This window comes from Odocoileus virginianus, chromosome 31, assembly GCF_023699985.2.
Source record: "Odocoileus virginianus isolate 20LAN1187 ecotype Illinois chromosome 31, Ovbor_1.2, whole genome shotgun sequence".
NCBI lineage: Eukaryota > Metazoa > Chordata > Mammalia > Artiodactyla > Cervidae > Odocoileus > Odocoileus virginianus.
The window spans coordinates 33,656,455-33,682,762 of NC_069704.1; the positions used below are offsets into that span (position 1 = coordinate 33,656,455).

At 36.4% G+C, this 26,308-nt stretch overlaps 1 protein-coding gene across 5 annotated transcripts in view; it reads left to right on the plus strand.

The window, feature by feature from the left end:
* Window positions 1-26,308, plus strand: part of GKAP1 (G kinase anchoring protein 1) — a 99,266-nt gene that overhangs the window by 2,732 nt on the left and 70,226 nt on the right. For all 5 annotated transcript variants that reach the window (XM_070459571.1, XM_070459569.1, XM_070459570.1 and 2 more), the window contains exons 3-4: window positions 13,986-14,238; window positions 18,115-18,258. In XM_070459571.1, the coding sequence (XP_070315672.1) occupies window positions 14,029-14,238; window positions 18,115-18,258 (354 nt within the window). In that variant the 5' untranslated portion in view covers window positions 13,986-14,028. The remainder of the gene's footprint in view (window positions 1-13,985; window positions 14,239-18,114; window positions 18,259-26,308) is intronic.

Here is a 26,308-nt window from a genome sequence, read left to right on the forward strand (position 1 = left end):
AAATTATTAAACAGGCAGGTTAGAAGAAACATTTTAGAGATGCTAGCACCTGATCAAGATTTTGAGGAACAAATACTGGGTAGGCCAAAAAGTTCCTTTAGCTTTTTCTGTAAGATCTTATGGAAAAACCACACAAAAAAAACCACTTTGTGGCCAACCCAATACAGGTTGTAAGTGGAAGAGATATAGGGCATTTTAGGCAAAAGGCATAGTAAAAGCTGTAAACAAGTAAAAGTAAATGTGTGGTCAGGAAGTTTTAAGTAGTTTTTTTGTTTGTTTATTTGTGGCTATGCTGGGCCTTCGCCGTTGTGCACAGGCTTTCTCTGGTTGTGGTGAGGGCGGCTACTCCTAGTTGCAGTGCAGAGGCTTCCCATTGTGGTGGCTTGTTTTGTCGTGGCGCACGGGCTCTAGGTGCTCCGGCTCAGCAGTTGTGGTGCGCGGGCTTAGCTGCTGTGTGGCATGGGGAATCTTCCCAGGCCAGGGATTGAACCTGTGTGTCCTGCGTTGGCAGACAGATTCTTACCTGCTGTGCCACTGAGGAAGTCCTAAGTAATTGTTTTGGTGGAGTACAATGTCTGAGGAAGGACAGTGGCTTTTGAAAAGCCTAACATATGTTCTAATATTAAGTAATTTCTTTTCTAGTACTGAGTATAAAGTGGAGACTTTCCTGTAATTTGATATTACTTACTAATGGTGTTCATTAAGAAAGTATAAAATATTGCACTTCATTTGATGAGTTGCCTGCATATTTATATTTGTAAACTTATTGTGCATTTGTTTTTAAGTTATCTTGTGAACTTTTGTCTTCCTTCAGCTACTTAAATTAGCCTTTTAAACTATTTTTTAAAAAAAGACTCAGCAGGAAGAGGGATAAACAGAAAATGATATTACATTTCTGGACCAAAAAAACGGATTTGTGTAGTATTTTAGTAATGTGTATCTGTTAACATAGAACACTAGCCATTGCAGTCATAGACTGACCAATGTAAGTAACTTAGTGGATGTCTACAATATTTTTGTTTTGTGTACCTTAATTATCCCATGTTATTTAAGTGTATGTATATAAATGAGCATTTGAGTACCTGAATTTTATTTTTTTTTTTTTATTTTTTTTTTTTTTATAAAGTTTTATTAAAGTATAAAGGAGATAGAGAAAGCTTCTGACATAGACATCAGAAGGGGGTAGAAAGAATACCCCTGAGTACCTGAATTTTAAAGACCATGTGATAAAGAAAGAACGGGAAGATGGGGGAGGAAGAAGAGCTCCGTTTGCATCTGTTTACCTGAGTATCTCTTTGATATGACTATAGGTGGAGATGCAGAAGTATAGGACACAAGATCTCTAACCCTACCTTACAAGAATATTGACCCTAGCCCTTTCCCTGAAATAGTATCTTTAAAAGTCTAATGTTTTTGTGGTCTGCTTATTTGTCTCTTTTTCTCTTTAAGATTTTTTTTAGAAAGTAGTTTCAAATGAATTCCTGGATTATATGACTTTTTTTTGGTAAATTCAGAAAAATTTGTTAATGAAGTCAGTGTTCTCTTAAAAACATGCAACACAATCAGTCTTTAACAATTGCTTACTGTCATTTGTCTCCTCAGTCACTAACATAAGGGACCTGAGTCATGTCATTGTTAATTCTGACCTGTAGTAGCCCTTTCTAAGTTTTGACACAGGGCAGAAAAATCAATATTGCATTGATTATATTATGTTTTCTTTTTTGATTTTGGGTATAGATAGCCGTTTTCCCTTTTCAAGATGAGATTTTTTTTTTTTTTTTTCTTATAGAAGGTCATTATAGACTATTTGGGGAAATAATGAAAACTATAGAAAGGAAGATAGGCATCATGGGTAGCCCCATACATTTCATTCTTTTTGGTATGTAAACAAATAGCATGTTTACAAACTGGGGATTATTTTTATTCCCTTCTTTCATTTAAAGTTTACATTTCACCCCTCTTCCCACTTGTGAAGTGTTGGTTAGTGTATGGTATATACATTTTTGATATATAGATTCCTCTCATGACTAATGACGGAGTTGATGTGTTGTCTATCACTTTTTTTTTAAAGTAGAACATATGATACAGTTGATGAGCCCTTCCAGTTGTCCCATCTCTTTACTCTCTCAGCTGCTAAGTAGAGCTATTTTTTGCCTTTAACTTTACTATTATATAAAGTCTAGTACAGGTGGCTACCACTCTTCTATTGTCCCGCCTGTAGCCACTGACTAGACAAGGGATCCTTGCCGGTGAACACTTCCCCCTTTCCATCTACCTTTCATTAGTTAAGCACATGGATTGCCAAGGTGTAGCATAGGTAGCTGCCTCATCAGAAAAAGTTATTTTGAGTGTTTATCACTAATTCTTTTCTCAGTTAACACGATGTATTCTATTGCTTTCTTTTCACTTTTATTATTCTCATTCATTCAGGAAACATTGGTTGCTTGTCACGTGTGTCCACTATTTAAGACATAGTCACTACTGTTATTCTTGGGTTTCAGGTAGATTGGTGTTTTCCTCATGCAGTATGTTAGATAAAATCTTTAGGTCTGTGACTCTTTCCAGTGGCTCAACCGCAAATTCTCAAGGCCAAAAACTTTTTTCTTTTCATTTCAAAGAAAAAAAATTTCTGTGAGCTTTTAAGAGATGTTTAGAATGTCTGTGAACATTTCACTCATGCTGGACAATCCAGATATGAAATTCAGTTTTGGTATCAGTCCTAAATTGGAGAGGAAGTATATTTGTGTAAGTTGTTAGTGATGATAAGGTTAGATAATATTGCAGTGACAACCTGAAAAGCTCAGCAGCTTAAAGCAGCAAAGTTGCTTTCCTTCTCAAGCTACATGTTCATTACAGGTTAGTAAGGAGATTTTTTTCATTGTAGTTTCAGACTCCATCAGACTTGACTGATGGAGACTTCTTCTCAGTGTATGCTCCTGCAATAAGAGAAGCAGAGAAAAAACATGGCTCACCATGCTCTGGCTTTTAAAGCTTACCTTTCACTGGTAACTCACATTGGCCATGTCTGCATTCAGTGTGAGAGTGATATATAGTTCTTTTTCAGGGAGGGGCAGTGAATATTTTTGAATAGCTATCATATGCAGTTTATAGTTGCAACAGTTAAAATTAAATACAGTAGTTGTAGAACAACTGTGTAGGATTAGTGTACCTAAAGTGGTCAGAACTACTAAAACTTAACAGGATTTTAACATGGCATGTTGAAGTGGAAGCCGAATTAATGTTTTCCATAATGTTTTTGAGTCTGAAAATTTCTTTTCATTTTGTAGTATTTTCTCCCTTTTAATAACTTACAAAGCCTTAATTCTCATGTTTGCGGGAAAGAGTTAAACCTCAAAATGTCTTAATTTTATCGGTGTAATGTCATCTCTGTATGTTGTGGTATTTTATCTTCATTTATTTCTCGGCACAGGAACAATAGGTATTAATATGATATTATAATAAAAATACTTTGATTTTGTAACTATTAGATGGCATCTTCAAATATCAGCTCTTCTTTTGATTTTTCCCTCATTGTTTAGCAAAAAACTGAAAAATTTCTAAATAATTTTCTGGATTGTTAGGTTAAGATAGAACGTAGAAGCATAGAGAATATGCTTCTCATTTTTGTTTCCTCCTGGGGGGGTGAAAACATGATAACCATAGTGTGTGGTTAGCTTTCAAAATGTACCTTAATGATCCTTACCTCCTGGTATTCACACTTTTAAACAGTCTCCTTCTGCAGTGTATAAATAGGGTGTCCTGGGTAAGCAGTAGGATATTGTGGAAATAACAGTAGCTCGTTTAGTTGTGAGCACTGTGGCTCAAGGCAGATGTGATAAAACTATAAAGAAAAACAAAGGAATAAGTAACACAAATCAGGATAATAAATTATCTTTGAACAGGTTGGGTGTTAGGGGGATGCTATTGGGGAGACACATAGGTTGGGTTAACATTTCATTAATCTCAGTGCTGGGTACTTGGAGTGTTCCTTTAGTTTTTTGAACTTAATATTTTATTCAGTTTTGTATTCAGTACATTTCAAAGTAAAACATTTATGAATTTCACAATTAAGAAAATCTGTTTCTTTTGAACTGAGAGTACTTAAGTCTTCTAGTAATTACCAGGCTTCTAGAAACTGCAGAGTGTAAGCAGATCCAATTTCTGGTCCTGATTTTGATAGTAACTTGCAGAATGGCTTAACCAGTCTAAGTACCAGTTGTCTCATCTGTAAAGCCAAAGGATCTGGGTTAGATATTACTAGAGGACCTTTTTAAAAACAATTTTTATTGTATAGTTGATTTATAGTGTTGTGTTAGTTTCTAGTGTAAATAAAATGATTCAACTTTATATATATATTCTTTTATTAGAGGACCTTTGATATCATGAGTTTAAAAATTTCTTTAAAAGCTGAAAGATACCCATAAGGGATTAATTTCTAAAATATATAAAGAGCTCATACAGCTTGATATCAAAAAGACAACCCAATCAGAAAATAGGCAGAAGACCTAAATGGACATTTCTTCAAAGACAACATTCAGATGGCCTACAGGCACATGAAAAGATGTTCAATATGCCCAGTTATTAGGGAAATGCAGATCAAAACTGCAATGAGGTATCATCTCACACCAGTCAGAATGACTGTCATTTTTTAAAAATCTACAAATAAATGCTGAAGAAGGTGTGGAGAAAAAGAACCCTTTTATGCTGTTGGTGGGAATATGAATTGGTGCAGCCACTGTGGAGAACAGTACGGAGGCTCCTTAAAAAACTAAAAACAGAGTTACTACTATATGATCCAGCAATCCCACTCCTGGGCATTTATCCAGAGAAAACTTTAATTCAAAAAGATATGTGTACCCCAGTGTTAATTTGTTGTTGTGTTCAGTTGCTGAGTCATGTCTGATTCTTTGCAGCCCCATGGGCTGTAGCAAGCCAGGCTCCTTTGTCTTCCAGTGTCTCTTGCAGAGTTTGCTCAAATGCATGTCCATTGAGTCAGTGATGCTATCTAACCATATCATCCTCTGCCACCCCCTTCCCCTTTTGCCTTCAGTCTCTTTCCCAGCATCAGGGTTTTTCCAATGAGTCAGCTCTTCACATTGGATGGCCACAGTATTGGAGTTTCAGCTTCAGCAGCAGTTCTTCAAAGGAATATTCAGGGTTGGTATCCTTTAGGATTGACTGGTTTGATCTTGCTGTCCAAGGGACTCTCAAGAGTCTTCTCCAGCACCACAATTCAAACATATCAATTTTTTGGCACTCAACCTTCTTTATGATCCAACTCTCACATCCATACATGACTACTGGAAAAACCATATCTTTGATTAGACAGTCTTTTGTCAGCAAAGTGGTGTCTGTTTTTTTAATACACTGTGTAGATTTGTCATAGCTTTCCTTCCAAGGAGCAAGTGTCTTAATTTCATGGCTGCAGTCACTGTCCACAGTGATTTGGGAGCCCAAGAAAATAAAATCTGTCACTACTCCCAGTTTTTCTGCTTCTGTTTGCCATGAAGTGATGAGACTGGATTTCATGATCTTAATTTTTTGAATGTAGAGTTTCAAGTCACCTTTTTCACTCTCCTCTTTCACCCTCATGAGAAGGCTCTTTAATTCCTCTTCATTTTCTTCCATTAGAGTGGTATCATCTGCATATATGAGTTTGTTGATATTTCTCCCGGCAATCTTGATTCCAGCTTCTGATTCACCCAGCCTGTCATATCACATGATGTACTTCACATATAAGTTAAATAAGCAGGATGACGACATACACCCTTGTCGTACTCCTTTCCCAATTTGGAACCAGTCAGCTTTTTCCATGGCTGGTTCTAACTGTTTCTTCTTGACGTGTATATAGGTTTCTCAGGAGTCAAGTAAGGTAGTCTTGTATTCTCATCTGTTAAAGAATTTTCCACAGTTTGTAGTGCTCCACACAGTTACAGGCTGTAGTGTAGTTAGTGAAGCAAAAGCAGATGTTTTCCTGCAATTCTCTTACATTTTCTATGATCCATCAGATGTTGGCAATTTGATCTCTGGTTCCTCTGCCTTTTTAAAATCCAGCTTGAACATCTGGAAGTTCTCGGTTCATGTACTGTTGAAGCCTGGCTTGGAGAATTTTGAGCATTACTTTGCTAGCATGTGAAATGAGTGCAACTGTGTGGTAGTTTGAACATTCTTTGGCACTGCCTTTCTTTGGGATTGGAATGAAAACTGACCTTTTCCAGTCCTGTGGCCACTGCTGAGTTTTCCAAATTTGCTGGCATATTGAGTGTAGCACTTTCATAGCATCATCTTTTAAGATTTGAAAAGGCTCAGGTGAGACAACCTCTTTAACAAGTGGTGCTGGGAAAACTGGTCAACCACCTGTAAAAGAATGAAACTAGAACACTTTCTAACACCATACACAAAAATAAACTCAAAATGGATTAAAGATCTCAATGTAAGACCAGAAACTATAAAACTCCTAGAGGAGAACATAGGCAAAACACTCTCCGACATAAATCACAGCAGGATCCTCTATGACCCACATCCCAGAATTTTAGAAACAAAAGCAAAAATAAACAAATGGGACCTAATGAAACTTAAAAGCTTTTGCACAACAAAGGAAGCTATAAGCAAGGTGAAAAGACGGCCCTCAGATTGGGAGAAAATAAAAGCAAACGAAGCAACAGACAAAGGATTAATCTCAAAAATATACAAGCAACTCCTCCAGCTCAACTCCAGAAAAATAAATGACCCAATCAAAAAATGGGCCAAAGAACTCAACAGACATTTCTCCAAGGAAGACATACAGATGGCTAACAAACACATGAAAAGATGCTCAACATCACTCACTATCAGAGAAATGCAAATCAAAACCACAATGAGGTACCATTACACGCCAGTCAGGATGGCTGCTATCCAAAAGTCTACAAGCAATAAATGCTGGAGAGGGTGTGGAGAAAAGGGAACCCTCTTACGCTGTTGGTGGGAATGCAAATTAGTACAGCCACTATGGAAAACAGTGTGGAGATTTTTTTTTTCCATTTATTTTTATTAGTTGGAGGCTAATTACTTTACAACATTGCAGTGGTTTTTGTCATACATTGAAATGAATTAGCCATGGATTTACATGTATTCCCCATCCCGGTCCCCCCTCCCACCTCCCTCTCCACCCCATCCCTCTGGGTCTTCCCAGTGCACCAGGCCTGAACACTTGTCTCATGCATCCAACCTGGGCTGGTGATCTGTTTCACCCTAGATATACATGTTTCAGTGCTGTTCTCTTGAAACATCCCACCCTCGCCTTCTCCCACAGAGTCCACAAGTCTGTTCTATACATCTGAGTCTCTTTTTCTTTTTTTGCATATAGGGTTATCGTTACCATCTTTCTAAATTCCATATATATGTGTTAGTATACTGTAATGGTCTTTATCCTTCTGGCTTACTTCACTCTGTATAATGGGCTGCAGTTTCACCCATCTCATTAGAACTGATTCAAATGAATTCTTTTTAATGGCTGAGTAATATTCCATGGTGTATATGTACCACAGCTTCCTCATCCATTCATCTGCTGATGGGCATCTAGGTTGCTTCCATGTCCTGGCTATTATAAACAGTGCTGCGATGAACACTGGGGTGCACGTGTCTCTTTCAGATCTGGTTTCCTCGGTGTGTATGCCTAGAAGTGGTATTGCTGGGTCATATGGCAGATCTATTTCCAGCTTTTTAAGGAATCTTAAGATCTTTGTTAAGATCTTCTATTTCTTCCTGATTCAGTTTTGGAAAGTTATACTTCTCTAAGAACTTGTCCATTTCTTCCAAGTTGTCCATTTTATTGGCATAGAGCTGCTGGTAGTAGTCTCTTATGATCCTTGATATTTCAGTGTTGTCTGTTGTGATCTCTCCATTTTCGTTTCTAATTTTGTTAATTTGGTTCTTCTTCCTTTGTTTCTTAATGAGTCTTGCTAATGGTTTGTCAATTTTGTTTATTTTTTCAAAAAACCAGCTTTTAGCTTTGTTGATTTTTGCTATGGTCTCTTTAGTTTCTTTAGCATTTATTTCTGCCCTAATTTTTAAGATTTCTTTCCTTCTACTAACCCTGGGGTTCTTCATTTCTTCCTTCTCTAGTTGCTTTAGGTGTAGAGTTAGGTTATTTATTTGACTTTTTTCTTGTTTCTTGAGGTAGGCCTGTAATGCTATGAATCTTCCACTTAGCACTGCTTTTACAGTGTCCCATAGGTTTTGGGTTGTTGTGTTTTCATTTTCATTCATTTCTATGCATATTTTGATTTCTTTTTTGATTTCTTCTATGATTTGTTGGTTATTCAGAAGCGTGTTGTTTAACCTCCATATGTTTGAATTTTTAATATTTTTTTTCCTGTAATTGAGATCTAATCTTACTGCACTGTGGTCAGAAAAGATGACTGGAATGATTTCAATTTTTTTGAATTTACCAAGACTAGATTTATGGCCCAGGATGTGATCTGTTCTGGAGAAGGTTCCGTGTGCACTTGAGAAAAAGGTGAAGTTGATTGTTTTGGGGTGAAACGTCCTATAGATGTCAATAAGGTCTAGCTGGTCCATTGTGTCATTTAAAGTTTGTGTTTCCTTGTTCATTTTCTGTTTAGTTGATCTATCCATAGTTGTGAGTGGGGTATTAAAGTCTCCTACTATTATTGCGTTACTATTAATTTCCTCTTTCATACTCGTTAGTGTTTGCCTTACATATTGAGGTGCTCCTATGTTGGGTGCATATATATTTATAATTATTATATCTTCTTCTTGGATTGATCCTTTGATCATTATGTAGTGTCCATCTTTGTCTCTTTTCACAGCCTTTATTTGAAAGTCTATTTTATCTGATATGAGTATTGCGACTCCTGCTTTCTTTTGGTCTCCGTTTGCATGGAATATTTTTTTCCAGCCCTTCACTTTTAGTCTGTATGTGTCCCTTGCTTTGAGGTGGGTCTCTTGTAGACAGCATATATAGGGGTCTTGCTTTTGTATCCATTCAGCCAGCCTTTGTCTTTTGGTTGGGGCATTCAACCCATTTACATTTAAGGTAATTATTGATAGGTATGAGTGTGGAGATTTCTTAAAAAGCTGGAAATAGAACTGCCATATGACCCAGCAATCCCACTTCTGGGCATACACACCGAGGAAACCAGATCCGAAAGAGACACGTGCACCCCAGTGTTCATTGCAGCACTGTTTATAATAGCCAGGACATGGAAGCAACCTAGATGCCCATCAGCAGATGAATGGATGAGGAAGCTGTGGTACATATACACCATGGAATATTACTCAGCCATTAAAAAGAATTCATTTGAATCAGTTCTAATGAGATGGATGAAACTGGAGCCCATTATACAGAGTGAAGTAAGCCAGAAAGATAAAGACCATTACAGTATACTAACACATATATATGGAATTTAGAAAGATGGTAACGATAACCCTATATGCAAAACAGAAAAAGAGACTCAGATATATAGAACAGACTTGTGGACTCTGTGGGAGAAGGCGAGGGTGGGATGTTTCAAGAGAACAGCATCAAAACATGTATATTATCTAGGGTGAAACAGATCACCAGCCCAGGTTGGATGCATGAGACAAGTGTTCAGGCCTGGTGCACTGGGAAGACCCAGAGGGATGGGGTGGAGAGGGAGGTGGGAGGGGGGACCGGGATGGGGAATACATGTAAATCCATGGCTAATTCATTTCAATGTATGACAAAAACCACTGCAATGTTGTAAAGTAATTAGCCTCCAACTAATAAAAATAAATGGAAAAAAAAAAAAAAAAGAAAAGGCTCAGGTGGAATTCCATCACTTCCACTAGCTTTGTTGGTTGTGGTACTTTCTAAGGCCCACTTGACTTCACACTCCAAAATGTCTAGTTCTGGGTGAGTGATCACACCGTTGTGGTTATCTGGCTCATGAAGATCTTTTTTGTATAGTTCTTCTGTGTATTCTTGCCACTTCTTAATATCTTCTGCTTCTGTTAGGTCCATACCATTTCTGTCCTTTATTGTGCCTATCTTGGCATGAAATGTTCCCTTGATATATTCAGTTTTCTTGAAGAGAAAGAAGGGATTTTCTTGATATCTCTAGTCATTCCCTTCTATTGTTTTCCTGTTTCTTTGCATTGTTCACTTAGGAAGGTCTTCTTACCTTTCCTTGTTGTTCTCTGCAACTCTGCATTCATTTGGATATCTTCCCCTTCCTCCCTTGCTTTTTGCTTCACCTCTTTCCTCAGTCATTTGTAAGGCCTCCTGAGACAACCACCCTGCCTTCTTTCATTTCTTTTTGTTTGGGATGGTTGTGATCACTGCCTCCTGAACCTCTGTCCATTGTTCTTCAGTCACTGTCTCTACCAGATCTAATCCCTTGAGTCTGTTCATCACCTCCATTGTATCATTATAAGGGATTTGATTTAGGTCATACTTGAATGGTCTGGTGGTTTTCCCTACTTTCTTAATTTTAAGCCTGAAATTTGATCTGAGCCACAGCCAGCTCCAGGTCTTGTTTTCACTGACTGTATAGAGCTTTTCCATCTTTGGCTGCAAAGAAAACATAATCAGTCTGTTTTCATTATTTACTATCTGGTGATGTCCATGTGAAGAGACATCCCTTGGGTTGGAAAAGGGGGGTTGCTGTGACCAGCATGTTCTCTTAACAAAACTGTTAGCCTTTGTCCTTCTTCATTTTGTACTCCAAGACCAAACTTGACTGTTATTCTGGGTATCTGTTGACTTCCTACTTTTGCCTTCTGATCCCAATGATGAAAAGGACATCTTTCATCTTTTTTGGTGTTAATTCTAGAAGATCTTTTAGGTCTTCATAGAACTGGTACTTCAACTTCTTTGGCATCAGTGATTGGGGCATAGACTTGGATTACTGTGATGTTGAATGGTTTGCCTTGGAAATGATTTGAGATCGCGCTGTCATTTTTAAGGTTGCACCCAAGTACTTCATTTCAGATTCTTTTGTTGATGATGAAAGATATTCCTTTTCTTCTAAGGGATTCTTGCCCACAGTAGTAGATGTAGTGGTTATCTGAATTAAATTTGCCCATTCCCATCCATTTTAGTTCACTGATTTCCTAAGATGTCGATGTTCACTCTTGCCATCTCCTGCTTGACCATGTCCAATTTACCTTTATTCATGGCCCTCACATTCCAGGTTCCTATGCAGTGGTGTTCTTTACAGTGTCAGACTTTACTTTCATCACCAGATTCGTCCACAACTGAGCATTGTTTCCACTTTGACCCAGCTGCTTCATTCTTTCTGGAGCTGTTAGTAATTGCCTTCCACTCTTCCCCAGTAGTGTATTGGACACTTTCTAGCCTAGGGGGCTCATCTTCTGGTGTCATATATTTTTGCCTTTTCATACTGTTAATGGGCTTCTTGAGTCAGTAATAATTTACTGTATCCTCCTCCAGTGGACCACATTTTGTCAGAACTCTTCACTGTGACCCTTCCGTCTCGGGCCGCCCTGCACAGCATGGCTCGTAGCTTCATTGAGGTATGCGAGCCCCTGTGCCACGACAGAGCTGTGATCCATGAAGGCACTCGGTTTTTATAGCACCCTTGTTTACAGATTGAATATAGTTCCCTCTGCTATACAGTAGGTGCTTTTATATATCATAGTGTGAATATGTTAATCCCAAACTAATTTAATCTTCCCCTCACCCCTTCTATCAGCTGTGATAAGTATGAGTTCATTTTCTATGTCTATGAGTCTATTTCTGTTTTGTAAATAAATTCATTTGTATTACTTTTTTAGATTCCACATATAAGTGATATGATATTTGTCTTTGTCATGTTTACTTAATATGATCATATGTAGGTCATGTTGTTACAAGTGTCATTATTTCATTCTTTTTTATGGATGAGTATTGTTCCGTTGTATTTGTATATCACAAACAGATGACTTGGATTACACACGTCTACACACACACATGCATCTTCTTTATCCATTCATCTCTTGATGGCCATTTAGGTTGTTTCCATGTCTTGGCTATTGTTAATAGCACTGCTGTGAACATTGGGCACTGTTTACAATATTTCCCAGGCAAGAAAACTGGAGTGGGTTGCCATTTTCTTCTCCAGGGGATCTTCCTGACATGGGGATTAGACCAGCATCTCCTGCATTGGCAGGTGGATTCTTTAGCACTGAGCCACCAGGAAGCCCCATAAATAATATATATATATATTTAAATAATTGAGTAAAAATATATACATGTATATAAATAACTGAATCATTTCCCTGTACACTTGAAATTAACACAGCGTTGTAAATTAGCTACAATAAAAGAAAAAAAAGCTGAAAGACATAGGGTGCACTGAGATTAGTTAACTGAAAGATAATGGTAGAAGGTGATTTTGAAAAGTGTCCTTTGGTTGAGAGAATTTAAGTTCTCTTTTTTTAACTATTGAAGTAACAACATGTATATTATTTTTATATAAATAAAAAAATTATTTTTACATGTATGTTATAAAAATATATGCTATCTTTGTTGTAGAATATGTTTTATATTATATATACTTTATATATTATATAGTTTTTCTTATATATAATTTATATATATATAATTTTTGTTATAATAGTCATGCTTTAGGGACATTTATATAGAAGAAAATTTTATGAACTTAATCATTGTAGTTACTATTTCCAGTATTCTTCTGTCTATTGTGAAGAGCCACATTTCTATCTGGAATGATTTTCCCTGTAACTTAAAGAACCTCTTTCAGTAATTCTTGATGTGTGGTTCTCCTGGTTATGAATATTTTCAGGTTTTGCATGTGTGGTGGTGGCATTGGTTTAATTGCTAAGTTGTATCTGACTGATTCTTGCGACCCCGTGGGCTGCAGCCCGCCAGGCTCCTCTGTCCATGGGATTTCCCAGGCAAGATAACTGGAGTGGGCTGCCATTCCCTTCTCCAGGGTAAGTTCTCTATTTTGCCATCACTCTAGAATCAAACTTAAGGCAGAATTTGTATATAAGAATGTTCTTCCTTTCCTACTCCTTTTTCCCTGTCTTCAAAGTTAAGGATAAGCATGTAGTAGGACCAGTGGTGGGAGAAGGAAATGGCAGCCCACTCCAGTACTCTTGCCTGGAGAATCCCATGGGTGGAGGAGCCTCGTGGGCTGCAGTCCATGGGATCGCTCAGGGTCGGATACGACTGAACGACTTCACTTTCGCTTTTCACTTTCATGCATTGGAGAGGGAAATGGCAACCCATTCCATTGTTCTTGCCTGGAGAATCTCAGGGAAGGAGGAGCCTGGTGGGCTGCCGTCTATGGGGTGGCACAGAGTCAGACACGACTGAAGCAACTTAGCAGCAGCAGCAGCAGGACCAGTGATCTCTAGTGCAGTGAAATGATATATGTACTTTTTCATTGTATTAATAAACTGTATTGATTTAGGATGTTTTCCATAAATATATATACGTATTATGGCAGACTTAGGATGTTCTTCATAGATATATGGTGGCATATTTATTTATTTATTTATTTTTGATAGGTAAGAAGTGATTTTTTAGACCAGGACCCTTGTGAGGTTGACAAGTGGGCGGGTGAGAAATGTCACACCCCTGAGAACTTACTGGGCTTCTGTTTTATGTGTGTGTGTGTTGTTCAGTTGTGTCCTACTCTTTGGGATCCCATGGAGTGTAGCTATGGTGGCGTATTTAAAAGAAAGAGGAAAGTCACTAATTTTTGGAAACTGAATGGAAAAATAATTATATTATATTGGTGGTAGCCTTGTAATAATTGTGAAATCTCAGTATATAATTTTTTGTTTTATATTATGCAATTTTATGTTGTATACTTAAGTTTAAAAAGTATGTTATTACCAGTAGGACTGTGGGTATGAATCCAAATTTACTAAATCCAGTGTCAGGAGAAGTGTGTGTGTGTGTTTCTGTTTGTTCTGAAATATAAAACAGTAAAATCTAGAAACAGATTTTACTGTGTTTACTCATCTGCCTCCTTTCTCCCTTCCCACAGGAATTATTCTTGACAGAAGTATTTTGAAAGAAAAATCTTTATAATGGCCTCAGCAGTACTTAGTTCTGTTCCCACTACTGCATCTCGTTTTGCCTTGTTGCAAGTGGATAGTGGCAGTGGTTCTGATTCTGAGCCTGGAAAAGGCAAAGGTCGAAATACTGGAAAGTCTCAAACAAATAAATCAACTACAAATGAGAAAAAAAGAGAGAAAAGAAGAAAAAAGAAGGAACAGCAGCAGAGTGAAGCAAATGAGGTAGCAATTATATTTCATGTCTGCTTTCTCAGTAGATTGTAAGCATGAAGAGGACAGTTACTATCTTGTTGATCCATGTATCCACAGTTCCTGGTCCATAGGTACTTGGTAATTATGACTATAATATATATAAATATATGAATTTGTGGGTATTTGAAGTCTAATGTAATGAACATATGGAATGCCTTTCTTTTCCTTGTCTATGGAAGCTTATGTGCTCCTTCCAGAAAGTTCCTGAAAAACAGAGGCAGTCTTAAAATGAAACAAAGATCATTTGTGAATATAAAATAAAAAATATAGAAAAAGAAACAGATCAATTGTGAATATAAAATAAAAATATTTGTTCTCTAGTGACTATAACTAGAGATATAACAAATTAATATTTTGGAATGTGTTTTCTGTACACATATATGTTTTTTTGAATATATAGACGTGCACAGACATATATCTACATTCATATTTAACTTAAATGAAAATTAGATTATATGATAGACTTTTATAACTGGTTTTTTAAAAATTAGCATGAGCAGTTTTCCATGTGAGTAAATAAAAATCAACATTATTTTAAATGACTCCACATTATTTAAAAGTATGTGGCTTTGTCATAGTTTACTTAATCAGACTATTGTGATAAACATTTAGGTTTCCCATTTTTTTAATTATTATAGATAATAATCCTATGACTAGCCTTGAAATGCATACATTTTTATGCATTTGTTTGCCATCTGTTTCTTAAGGGTAGTAAGTACATGGCAGATCCTTCTCATCTAAATACTCCTCAGTTCAGTTTAGTCGCTCAGTCTTGTCCGACTCTTCGCTACCCCATGAATCACAGCACGCCAGGCCTCCCTGTTCATCACCAACTCCCAGAGTTTACTCAAACTCATGTCCATCAAGTCGGTGATGCCATCCAGCCATCTCATCCTCTGTCGTCCCCTTCTCCTCCTACCCCCAATCCCTCCCAGCATCAGGGTCTTTTCCAATGAATCAGCTCTTCACATGAGGTGGCCAAAGTATTGGAGTTTTCAGCTTCAGCATCAGTCCTTCCAGTGAACACCCAGGACTGATCTCCTTTAGGATGGACTGGTTGGATCTCCTTGCAGTCCAAGGGACTCTCAAGAGTCTTCTCCAACACCACAGTTCAAAAGCATCAATTTTTATGTGCTCAGCTTTCTTCACAGTCCAACTCTCACATCCATACATGACCACTGGAATAACCATAGCCTTGACTAGACGGACCTTTGTTGGGAAAGTAATGACTCTGTTTTTTAATATGCTATCTAAGTTGGTCATAACTTTCCTTCCAAGGAGTAAGCGTCTTTTAATTTCATGGCTGCAATCACCATCAGCAGTGATTTTGGAGCCCAAAAAAATAAAGTCTGACACTGCTTCCACTGTTTCCCCATCTATTTCCCATGAAATGATGGGACCAGATGCCATGATCTTAGTTTTATGAATGCTGAGCTTTAAGCCAACTTTTTCACTCTTCTCTTTTCACTTTCATCAAGGGGCTTTTTAGTTCATCTTCACTTTCTGCCATAAGGATGGTGTTATCTGCATATCTGAGGTTATTGATATTTCTCCCGACAGTCTTGATTTCAGCTTGTGCTTTTTCCAGTCCAGTGTTTCTCATGATGTATTCTGCATATAAGTTAAATGAGCAGGGTGACAATATACAGCCTTGACGTACTCCTTTTTCTATTTGGAACCAGTCTGTTGGTAAATACTCCTAGCTTGAGTTATATGACCAACATGTAATGTGCCCATTTATTTTTAAAAGAAATACTGAAAAACATCTCTAGCCTGTGTTTGTCTTTTAATAGAGCAGTAGGTATATAAGGACCTTTCTCTATCACTGAATAAGAGAAGTAGTAAAAGTGTTTTTTTCTCCCTATATTCATTTTATAATATCCCAAGACTGTGGAAAAGCCTTTTCAATTTGTTAATTTCCATCACCATTGCTTTCTGAGTATCTCTTTAAAATTTTGCCACACAGGGTCACTTTTTTAAAAGACATTTTTCTCACTATATAACCTTTCAGAAGTCCAGTCTTACAGAACTTTTGATTGCCTACCATTTCTTTTTGAAATGAAAGATAATTTGGGGTAACAGAAAATAAGGTAATAGTGGGATTTACATTTGCATTACTGAGAATGAGCCTGAGGATCCTCCCTTCCCACTTGCGCAGGTATAGTTCTGTCAGTCTATTTTCTGTAATAAATAAGCACTGAACCTGCCATGGCTTCATCTCTAGCAGCATCTCCTCTTCTGGCTTTCCCACAGCAGAAACCACTTACTTAAAGCAGTGTTTGTATCTCATCACTCCCTCCTGCAGAATGGTCTGTTGATTATCAGTTAAATTGTTGATCCTTGATTTAAAGCCTCTTTATTGGGTTCTTAGGACTTCTGTAACAAAATACCACAAACTGGGTGACTTAAAACAACAGAAATGTATTCTCTTAACAGTTCTGGAAGTTCTAACTACGGTGTTAATAGGACCAGGCTCTTTCTGAGTAGAATCCTTCCTTTCCTCTCCTCTTCCTAGCTTCTTATGGTAGCTGTCAGTCCTCAGTGTTCCTTGGCTTCATATATATTTTTGTCTATACCTTTCATTCACTAGGGCCCAGCCTAGTTCAGTTTAACCTTAACTTGATTATATTTGCAAAGATCCTTTTTCTAAATGAGGTTATATTCACAGACAGCAAGAGTTAGGCTTACAACATATTTTTTGAGGGAATACAATTTAATCCATAATAGCCTCTCAGTGCATTTCTCCCTGTTTCAACCTGTGTCTCAGGTTATTCTTACTGTTAGGAGTGGCTTGGCCAGTACAGTTTTAATTCATTACGTTACTTTGTGGGCTAGGCCCTGCATTTTTTAAAAAAAACTTATCCATTGCTTTTATTGGAAAAATCTTTAAAGCTATTAGATTACAAGTTTTGGTTTTTTCCCTTTTAGAGATACAGAGGAAACTGCTACAGTCTTTACAATATAAGAGGAACAAAATTAGCATCTGTTCTCACTGGAACTTTTTACCTTGCTAACATTGTTAGGGTAGATGCTAATGTCTGCTGCATTAGAAACTCATTCTACATTAAATGTAAGCAGCAGACATCTATAATGAGATAATCATGGGGCATGAATGTTTGAACTGCTCTGTCTATTGTCATCATATTTTAAAGTTCCTCAAACTTAACTAATGCCTGTAGAGCAATCTGTATCACCTAAGACAGACTGCTTTGATTTGTCCTCTTTCCCCACTGAACTGTTGTAACCATTTAAAGTATTTTCCTAACCATATATTGCTAGTTACAGGCTCTGTGTTTTTCAGGACTAGCAAAGTAGTTGCTAGAGTTCCTTAAGCTATCTGCTCTCACTATTTAAACTTTTAAATTTATAAGCCATTAAAATTTAATCTTATTGAACCTTATTCTTTTGGATTTTAAAAGCACACTTGTTAAATCTTGGCTGATTCATGTCAGTGTATGACAAAAACCACTACAATATTGTAAAGTAACTAGCCTCCAACTAATAAAAATAAATGAAAAAAAAAAAAATAAAAGCACACTTGTTATCCTGTTCTCTATTCCTATAAACCCTTTAGTAAACCAGGATCATTAAATTGGTTCAAATGGTGGTATAATAGAGTATAATCCATTTTTACTTATTAATCATTTCATCTAGAAATCCACCAAAATTTTCTTAAATGCTGGTGAAATTCTACAAAGATTACAAAAGTTCACATAATGACTTTGTGAGTTAGCATAATGAGTATTTAGAAGTATAAAAATATTGATTTCTTAACTTTCAAAAAATCATTAGTATCCCAGTATTGGTAAACTGAATTTAATATTTTTTTGTTTGTTTTTTCCATAGCTCAGGAATCTTGCTTTTAAGAAAATTCCACAGAAGTCCTCCCATGCCATTTGTAATGCTCAACATGAGCTTTCATTACCAAACCCAGTACAGAAGGATTCACGAGAAGAAAATTGGCAAGAGTGGAGACAGAGAGATGAGCAGGTACAGCTAAGTAAATTAAGTTGTTTCGCTTTAGTTTTCAGTGAATTGTTGCATTTTTTAGATAGCATTGCATCCAACCATGATGCTACTGTTCTGAGGAGCATTTTTTTTTTCCATTTATTTTTATTAGTTGGAGGCTAATTACTTTACATCATTGCAGTGGTTTTTGTCATACATTGAAATGAATTAGCCATGGATTTACATGTATTCCCCATCCCGGTCCCCCCTCCGAGGAGCATTTTATATTGGATTAACTCACATGTGTATGCTACTTTTAATAAGAGGTTCTGGTTTTTATCTAACTAGGAAAGCAGATAGACACATTTATTATTTTTGTTAGTTTGTTAGTTTCAGACAGTTATTTTCTGAGGTGTTACTTCATCTGCCTTTTTACAAATGAGGTAGAGATGGGAAGGTAGAAAAACAGGATTAAATTATTTAAAGTAAAGAAAATCATATTTGTAAGAACAATACTAACTAGAAATACTCAGTGACAGTTTTGTTTAAAGAAGAAAGACTTTGCGGGGAAACTTTTCCTTTTCAGTCTTGTTGTAAAATAGTTTGTGACATTTGTTTTCTTAAACCTATTTATGCAATGTTTTCTTCTTTTATGCCTCTATTAAATAAATGTCATTAATAACCAAATCAAAGAGATAATTTAATAAAACCAATCAGCTTTTTTTGTGTTTGTGGTATTCAGGAAAATAAACTAAATTTGGAATGTACTCTAGGAGATGCTGTATGTATGAAAAATGAATAGTTATTTTCTTATCTGTTAAACTGTTATTTGATCTATTGGAAATATTATTTTAGCAGATGTTTGGCTTAATGGAGTGGCTATACCTATTGTGCTTGAGTTTCAGTTTTAAAAGAATTTAACTGTACTAAACCATGCTCTTAACATAAGCTATGTTAATTATAACATTTTCTATAGAAATTTGTAGTGCCTCAGGCTCATCATTACAAGCATTTGTTATTACACTAGAGCTGTGCAAAAAGGATATTTCCAGGTACTGGTAAACTGGATAAATTGTCTTATTTTAGAGGGATTATTTGACTCTTTTTTTCCTTTTAGAGCATTCATTATGACAGATTTTATTCTGGTTTACAAGTATTATTAATGATACACTTGTTTAGACAGTAATAGAATTTGCCAGTGTCTTCACCAGAGAGAATTTCTCCCAGTGGCCCAAGGGACACTGGAAAATTAATAAAGAAAAACTGCTCAATTCTGCATCAAAATAAATTCGATGTAATATGAAAACTTAAGACCAGATATTTATTGCCTTTGTTCCTGCCCCCATTGATTATCGCCAAAATGACCAGGTAGTTAGGAGGAAGAAATAGTTAACTTGGCCCTAACCCTATATAAAAATGTCACCCAAGGCTGAGGAACCTTGAGGAATTTCTACTAGATATACTATTGATGGATCACTTAGGAAAACCTGTTACCTTATTTGGAAGTCTGACTTGTAGGAAAATAATCAAGGTCCTGGGAAGTAGCGTAGTTCCTGGGATAATTACACTGATAAGTAGAGAGAAGGCAAGCTCTGGAACTGATAGACAGTATACCACTTGGAATCTGTTTTACTGTGTGGAATAATAGATCTTAAAAGGGACCAGACTGACTAGTAGGCAGAAGGCATGCAGTTGTGGTGGGTATTCTTCACACAGGGCAACAGCACTGTAAGAAACTCCACCTATGTCTTTACAACAAATGGTTTTGGGAAAACTGGATATCCACTGCCAAAAGAATGGCAATCAAACTGAGCCGATTGAAAAGCTGGATATAGAAATCTTGTCTGTTATATGACTATTTTAAATACAGAAGAGTAATACCAAGACAAAGTTTCCTACTCCTAAATCGTCAAAGTGATAACATAAATTTACATCAACTAAGCCTCAACATAAAATCTGATAGCTGTATTAAACAGCAACAAGATAGACAGTAAAGAAGCATCCATTACATATATTTAGGAGCAAGCACTGGATCTTAGTTAATCTCATGTCAACGGAAGAAAAGTTTCTGCCACATAAAAGGAGAACATTGTACTTAATGTCCAAAATGAAAGTGTACTTTGAAAAAGATTTGTTACAGGAACAGAAATTTTAGACAGCACCTATTTTTTGTTTTAATAAAAACCAAGGAGCTAGAACATTTTATAAAAGTCGAGGTGGCAATTAACGTTTTAAGGAATACAGTCCATAGAGCCCCACAGTCTGTCATGACTGAGGTGACTTAGCATACACAGTTCTGATTTCAGTGTTACCTTTTTAAAATTTTACATCATGGCCCCAAAATAATAGAAAACTTTCTTCTAATGGATGTTGAATGAAAAATAGATTCTGTGTATTTCTCTCCTGTTGTATTGATTCAGACCCCACATATCACTGGTTTTGTCCAGCTCTGAAGTGGAATGTCTCCTAGCATGTGCATAGTTAATTGTTTTCTCACATTGTATCCTCTAGTCCACTTGATAAAGGCATTTTGCCAATAGCTTGTTCTGTTTTTTGTTTGTGAAAGTGATATTTCTCATTAACCTTGTGGCTGGTATAATAAGTCTCTTGGTGATAGTTTGACTTGCACTTGATTTCACTATAAAGAGTGCTCTTTTGTGTTTGTTTTTTTTAACTTTTTCTTTAGCAACAAAATTCATTACTTTTGTTCTCCAAAGCATTACTTGGTACTTGTTTTGGAAAAACTCATATAGGTCACTGCACTTTAAAGTGAAACAAAAGCTATGTCTTTAGGTCTGACCATATTTCATAGCAGAAAACTAGGAACAAATAGACTGATGATTCAGTAAATTGAAATTTCAAGTAGTTGGTGTCTTTGTTGTCGTTCAGTTGCTAGGCCATGTCTGACTCTTTGCAGCCCCATGGACTTCAACATGCCAGGCTTCCCTGTCCTTCACTATCTCCCAGAGTTTGCACAAACTCATGTTCATTGAGTTGGTGATACCATCCAACCATCTCATCCTCTGTTGCCGTCTTCTCCTTCTGCTGTCAGCCTTTCTCAGCATCAGGGTCTTTTCCAGTGAGTTAGCCCTTCGCATCAGTGGTCAAAGTATTGGAGCTTCAGCTTCAGCATCTGTCCTTCCAGTGAATATTCGGGGTTGATTTCCTTTAGGATTGACTGGTTTGATCTCTGTGCTGTCCAAGGGACTCTCAAGAGTCTTCTCTAGCACCACAGTTCAAAAGCATCAATTCTTTGGTGCTCAGCCTTCTTTATGATTCAACTCTCACATCCATACATGACTACTAGAAAAACCATAGCTTTGACTATATGGACCTTTGTTGGCAAAGTGATGTCTCTGCTTTTTAATATGCTGTCTAGGTTGGTTATAGCATTTCTCCCAAGGAGCAAATGTCTTTTCGTTTCGTGGCTGCAGTCACCATCTGCAGTGATTGTGGCACTCAAGAAAATAAAATATGTCACTGTTTCCATGTTTTCTCTGTTTGCCTTGAAGTGATGGGACTGGATGCCATGGTCTTAGTTTTTTGAATGTTGAGTTTCAAGCCAGCTTTTTCACTCTCCTCTTTCACCTTCATCAAGAGGCGCTTAATTTTGGTATTTTAATTTTCTATTATTTTCCTTTTTAGCTGCTTATATGATATCACTTTTGTCCTGATACTCAAATTTACATTCTGTATTCACTGTATTAGAGTCCTGTTCATTTTTTAAATTAATGCTATTTTTATAAGTTGTATTATTTACTACTTTCATTGCTACTTTTAATCCTTCCATGAATCAGTGAACTATTTTTATTACTTTGATATGTAATTAAAGCATTCAACTTAGTAAATGTCAACAGCACTCAAAAGATATGAAGGTGTGTTAGCTGACTTGAATGGAACATGATCATTAGTATGAACACAGTTTTTGTAGAATATTGACAACTTTTAAAATGTTAGTTCAATAAGATTATTTGAAGTTTTCTGGGAAATAATTCTGCTTTCTACACTTTGAAAATCATGAGTTAAAGGAGCAGAGGGCACTACTGCTACTGTGGCTAAACACTTGGTTGCAGGTGTTAAATGGTATCAGAATTATGTCCTGTCTTCTGCAGTAACCCTGTTCCCATGATGCCTATGAGAACTGGAAATTAACTCTTCCTTTGGGATTGTTTTGCTTGGATTTAAAGTGGGTAAAATATTTATGGTACTTTGATTTGCAAATTTTTAAAAATGTAGTCCTACATGAAAGCAACCTAGATGCCCATCAGCAGATGAATGGATGAGGAAGCTGTGGTACATATACACCATGGAATATTACTCAGCCATTAAAAAGAATTCATTTGAATCAGTTCTAATGAGATGGATGAAACTGGAGCCCATTATACAGAGTGAAGTAAGCCAGAAAGATAAAGACCATTACAGTATACTAACACATATATATGGAATTTAGAAAGATGGTAACGATAACCCTATATGCAAAACAGAAGAAGAGACTCAGATGTATAGAACAGACTTGTGGACTCTGTGGGAGAAGGCGAGGGTGGGATGTTTCAAGAGAACAGCATCGAAACATGTATATTATGAAGTGTGAAACAGATCACCAGCCCAGGTTGGATGCATGAGACAAGTGCCTTGGGCCTGGTGCACTGGGAAGACCCAGAGGGATGGGGTGGAGAGGGAGGTGGGAGGGGGGACCGGGATGGGGAATACGTGTAAATCCATGGCTAATTCATTTCAATGTATGACAAAAACCACTGCACTGATGTAAAGTAATTAGCCTCCAACTAATAAAAATAAATGAAAAAAAAAGATTAAAAAAATAAAAGTAAAAAAATAAATAAATAAAAATAAAATGTAGTCCTAAAATATTTACTGTCCTCATTTTTCATCAGTTTTTCATACTCTTTAACTGATCATAAACCCTTGAGCCCATAGATTTATTTAAATACAAAAAAAATGTTTTACGACTGGATGGGAATTGGAGACATGAAGGAAGCCAAGAGGAAGGGAGTCTGAAGTACTCCATCTTGGACACATGTAAATTTCTTCTCCAATCCTGTAGGCATTTTAGGGTCATTTCCTCCTCTTCCATCCGTACAAAGAAAATGATGAGCAGCTCTCAACTTGCAAATTTACATATAAGATACTTTTTAAGAATCATGGCTTTATTTGCATTTTCTTATCCAGTACCTGTCTTTCAGGCCCAAACATTTTCCCCTCTCAGTTCTACCTCTACATGTACTGATGATTAATTGCATTGAAAACTACATTTATAGAAGTCTTAAGATTAATTCTCTAATTTAGACAACTTTAGGGAATTTAGAATCATGTTTTCTTTCTTTTTCCTGATATTGTAGCTTTGTGCTACCTTTATCCCTGTTACATGTAATCAAAAGTCTTGTTTTTGATTCATCCTTCTTTCATTCTTCATATTTAATCAGTGTTCTAAAACTTGGTCATTCTTTGCTGAGAAAAAGTGTTCTTTGTTTCCTGCATTGCTGTGGTCAGGTCCAGCTTTCTGTATGCTGGGACTGCAGTAGTTTAGCCAGACCCGTTGATTCTAAGTTCTCATTCTCCTAATATGCCAGTTTATTTCTTTAAAATCACTTTTATCAGTGTCCCTCTTTCATCTATCCTGAATCCCTAGTTTTTAGGGAGTTTCTGGAACCCAATTTTACCTACCTAAGCAATCTAATTTTCTACTATTCTCCAGCATAGAGAAGTGGAATTCTAATTTACTGTGTGCAACTCTTGTGCAAGGTAGGCACTGTACTAGGTACTTTACATATATTATAGCTTTAAATTTTTAAAAGTACCCTGCCAGGTAGGTATTTCAGTTATCTTTTTATGTATAAAGAAACTTGAGATTCACAGAAGTACATAACTTGCTGCGTGTCACAGCTAGCATGGGTGGAAGAGAAATTTAAATCATCCACCTGTGTGATCTCCCAAAGCCTGTGTTTTTTCACATTCCTCTTGTATTTCATAGAATTCATCTTTTATCATGTATCCCATAATGTGTCTATTCTTAATATCATACTTTTGTTCATATGACTCTTTCCTCCTAAAATACTTTCATTCGTTTTCCACCTATCCAAAATGATATTTATCCTTTAAGGACCAACTTAATAGTTTCTTTTGTGTATGCATCTTTGTTCTTGTTTACCTTTTTTCCGTCAACTTTTGTAGCACTTTAATACCTTATTCTGTTTTCTGTGTGTCATGTGTGTAAGTTTTCTGTTCCCAACTGGGATAGAAATGCTTTGAGGGCAAAAGCCAAATTTATGCTTCTTTTTTAAGGCCTACAGGCAAAGCACATAGAAAGTTCTCTATGAATCCCTATAAACTGATTGATCATATAGTGACATTTTATAGAAGTTTTTTGTAGTTTTCATAAAGCTAAACTGAAATTTAAATCATTTTATCCTAATTGTATTTCCTTTTATACAAGTTTTTGTTAATAATTAGAAGGTAAATGTAAGCTCTAAACTGCTATATTTAGAATCAAATGTTGGGGAGAGCCATATTTTTTACTTTTAGAAGTTCCATTTCAATCATTTTTTATCATGCTCTTAGAATCAGCTACCTATATACTTAAGTTATATGAGATAATATGAAAAAGAATAATGACATCTTGCAAGACTCCCAACTTCATCACCTCTTCTCTTGCCCAGGGATTTACTTTTGGAATATTAGTCAGAACATGTGACAAATTGGAAATAATCCTAAATGCCTTTTCTGTAAATTTTAAACATCGTTAATATGGATTAATAGCGTGGTGGTAAATTGAAACAACTTTGCTCAGAATAAATTTAAGTAGTTTTGTTACTTTTTCTATGGGGTTACTTTTGCTCTGCTCTATATTGAAATATTTTGTGCTGTTTGCTTTGTGTTTTGGTGGAAAGATTGATATAAATTTCCTTTTTTTGTGTGATATTAACATGAATCCATGTCATTAACATGGAAGTAAGGTTGCTGGGAGAAATAGCAACAACCTCAGATATGCAGATGATACCACTCTAATGGCAGAAACTGAAGAGGAACTAAAGAGCCTCTTGATGAAGGTGAAAGAGGAGAGTGAAAAATCTGGCTTGAAACTCAGCATTCAAAAAACTGAGATCATAGCATCCAGTCCCATCACTTCATGACAAATAGAAGGGGAAAAAATGGAAACAGTGACAGGTTTTATTTTCTTGAGCTCCAAAATCACTGTGGACGGTGACTGCAGCCATGAAAATGAAACGACACTTGCTCCGTGGAAGAAAAGCTATGACAAACCTATACAGCGTATTAAAAAGCAGAGACATCACTTTGCCAACAAAGGTCTGCATAGTCAAAGCTATGGTTTTTCCAGTAGTCACATTAAGAGTGTGAGAGTTGGATCGTAAAGAAGGCTGAGTGCCTAAGATTTGATGCTTTTGAACTGTAGTGCTGGAGAAGACTCTTGAGAGTCCCTTGGACAGCACAGGGATCAAACCAGTCAATCTTAAAGGTAATCAACCCTGAACATTCACTGAAGGACTGATACTGAAGCTGATGAAACTCCAGAAGTTTGGCCACTGATGTGAAGAGCCAACTGCATTGGAAAAGACCCTGATGCTGGGAAAGATTGAAGGCAGGAGAAGAGGGCAACTGAATGAGATAGTTGGATGGCATCACCGACTCAATGAATATGAGTTTGAACAAACTCTGGGAGATAGTCAAGAACAGGGAAGCCTGGCATGCTGCTATTCATGGGTTGGACACGGCTTAGTGACTGGACAACTACAACAACAGCATGAATCCAATTTCTTTTTACCTTTTAAAGGTATTGTTCTTTACAATACCTTTAAAGGTATTGTATTGTTCTTTAAATACACATTTATATAATAAAGTATAAAAAATTAACCTTTGAGAAAGATTACTTTTTTCTGATTATTACTCATTTGGATTGAAGTAATTCTTCAGTTCTTTTCAGTTACTCCTTACCTTAGAAAAAGTATGTACAATTCACTTGGGAATTAACGAGAATTTCTGTATGCCCTTATTTACAATTATAATTGTAATTGTATTTTTCTCTGAGTTAGATCAATGTTTTGTGATAAACGTAGTT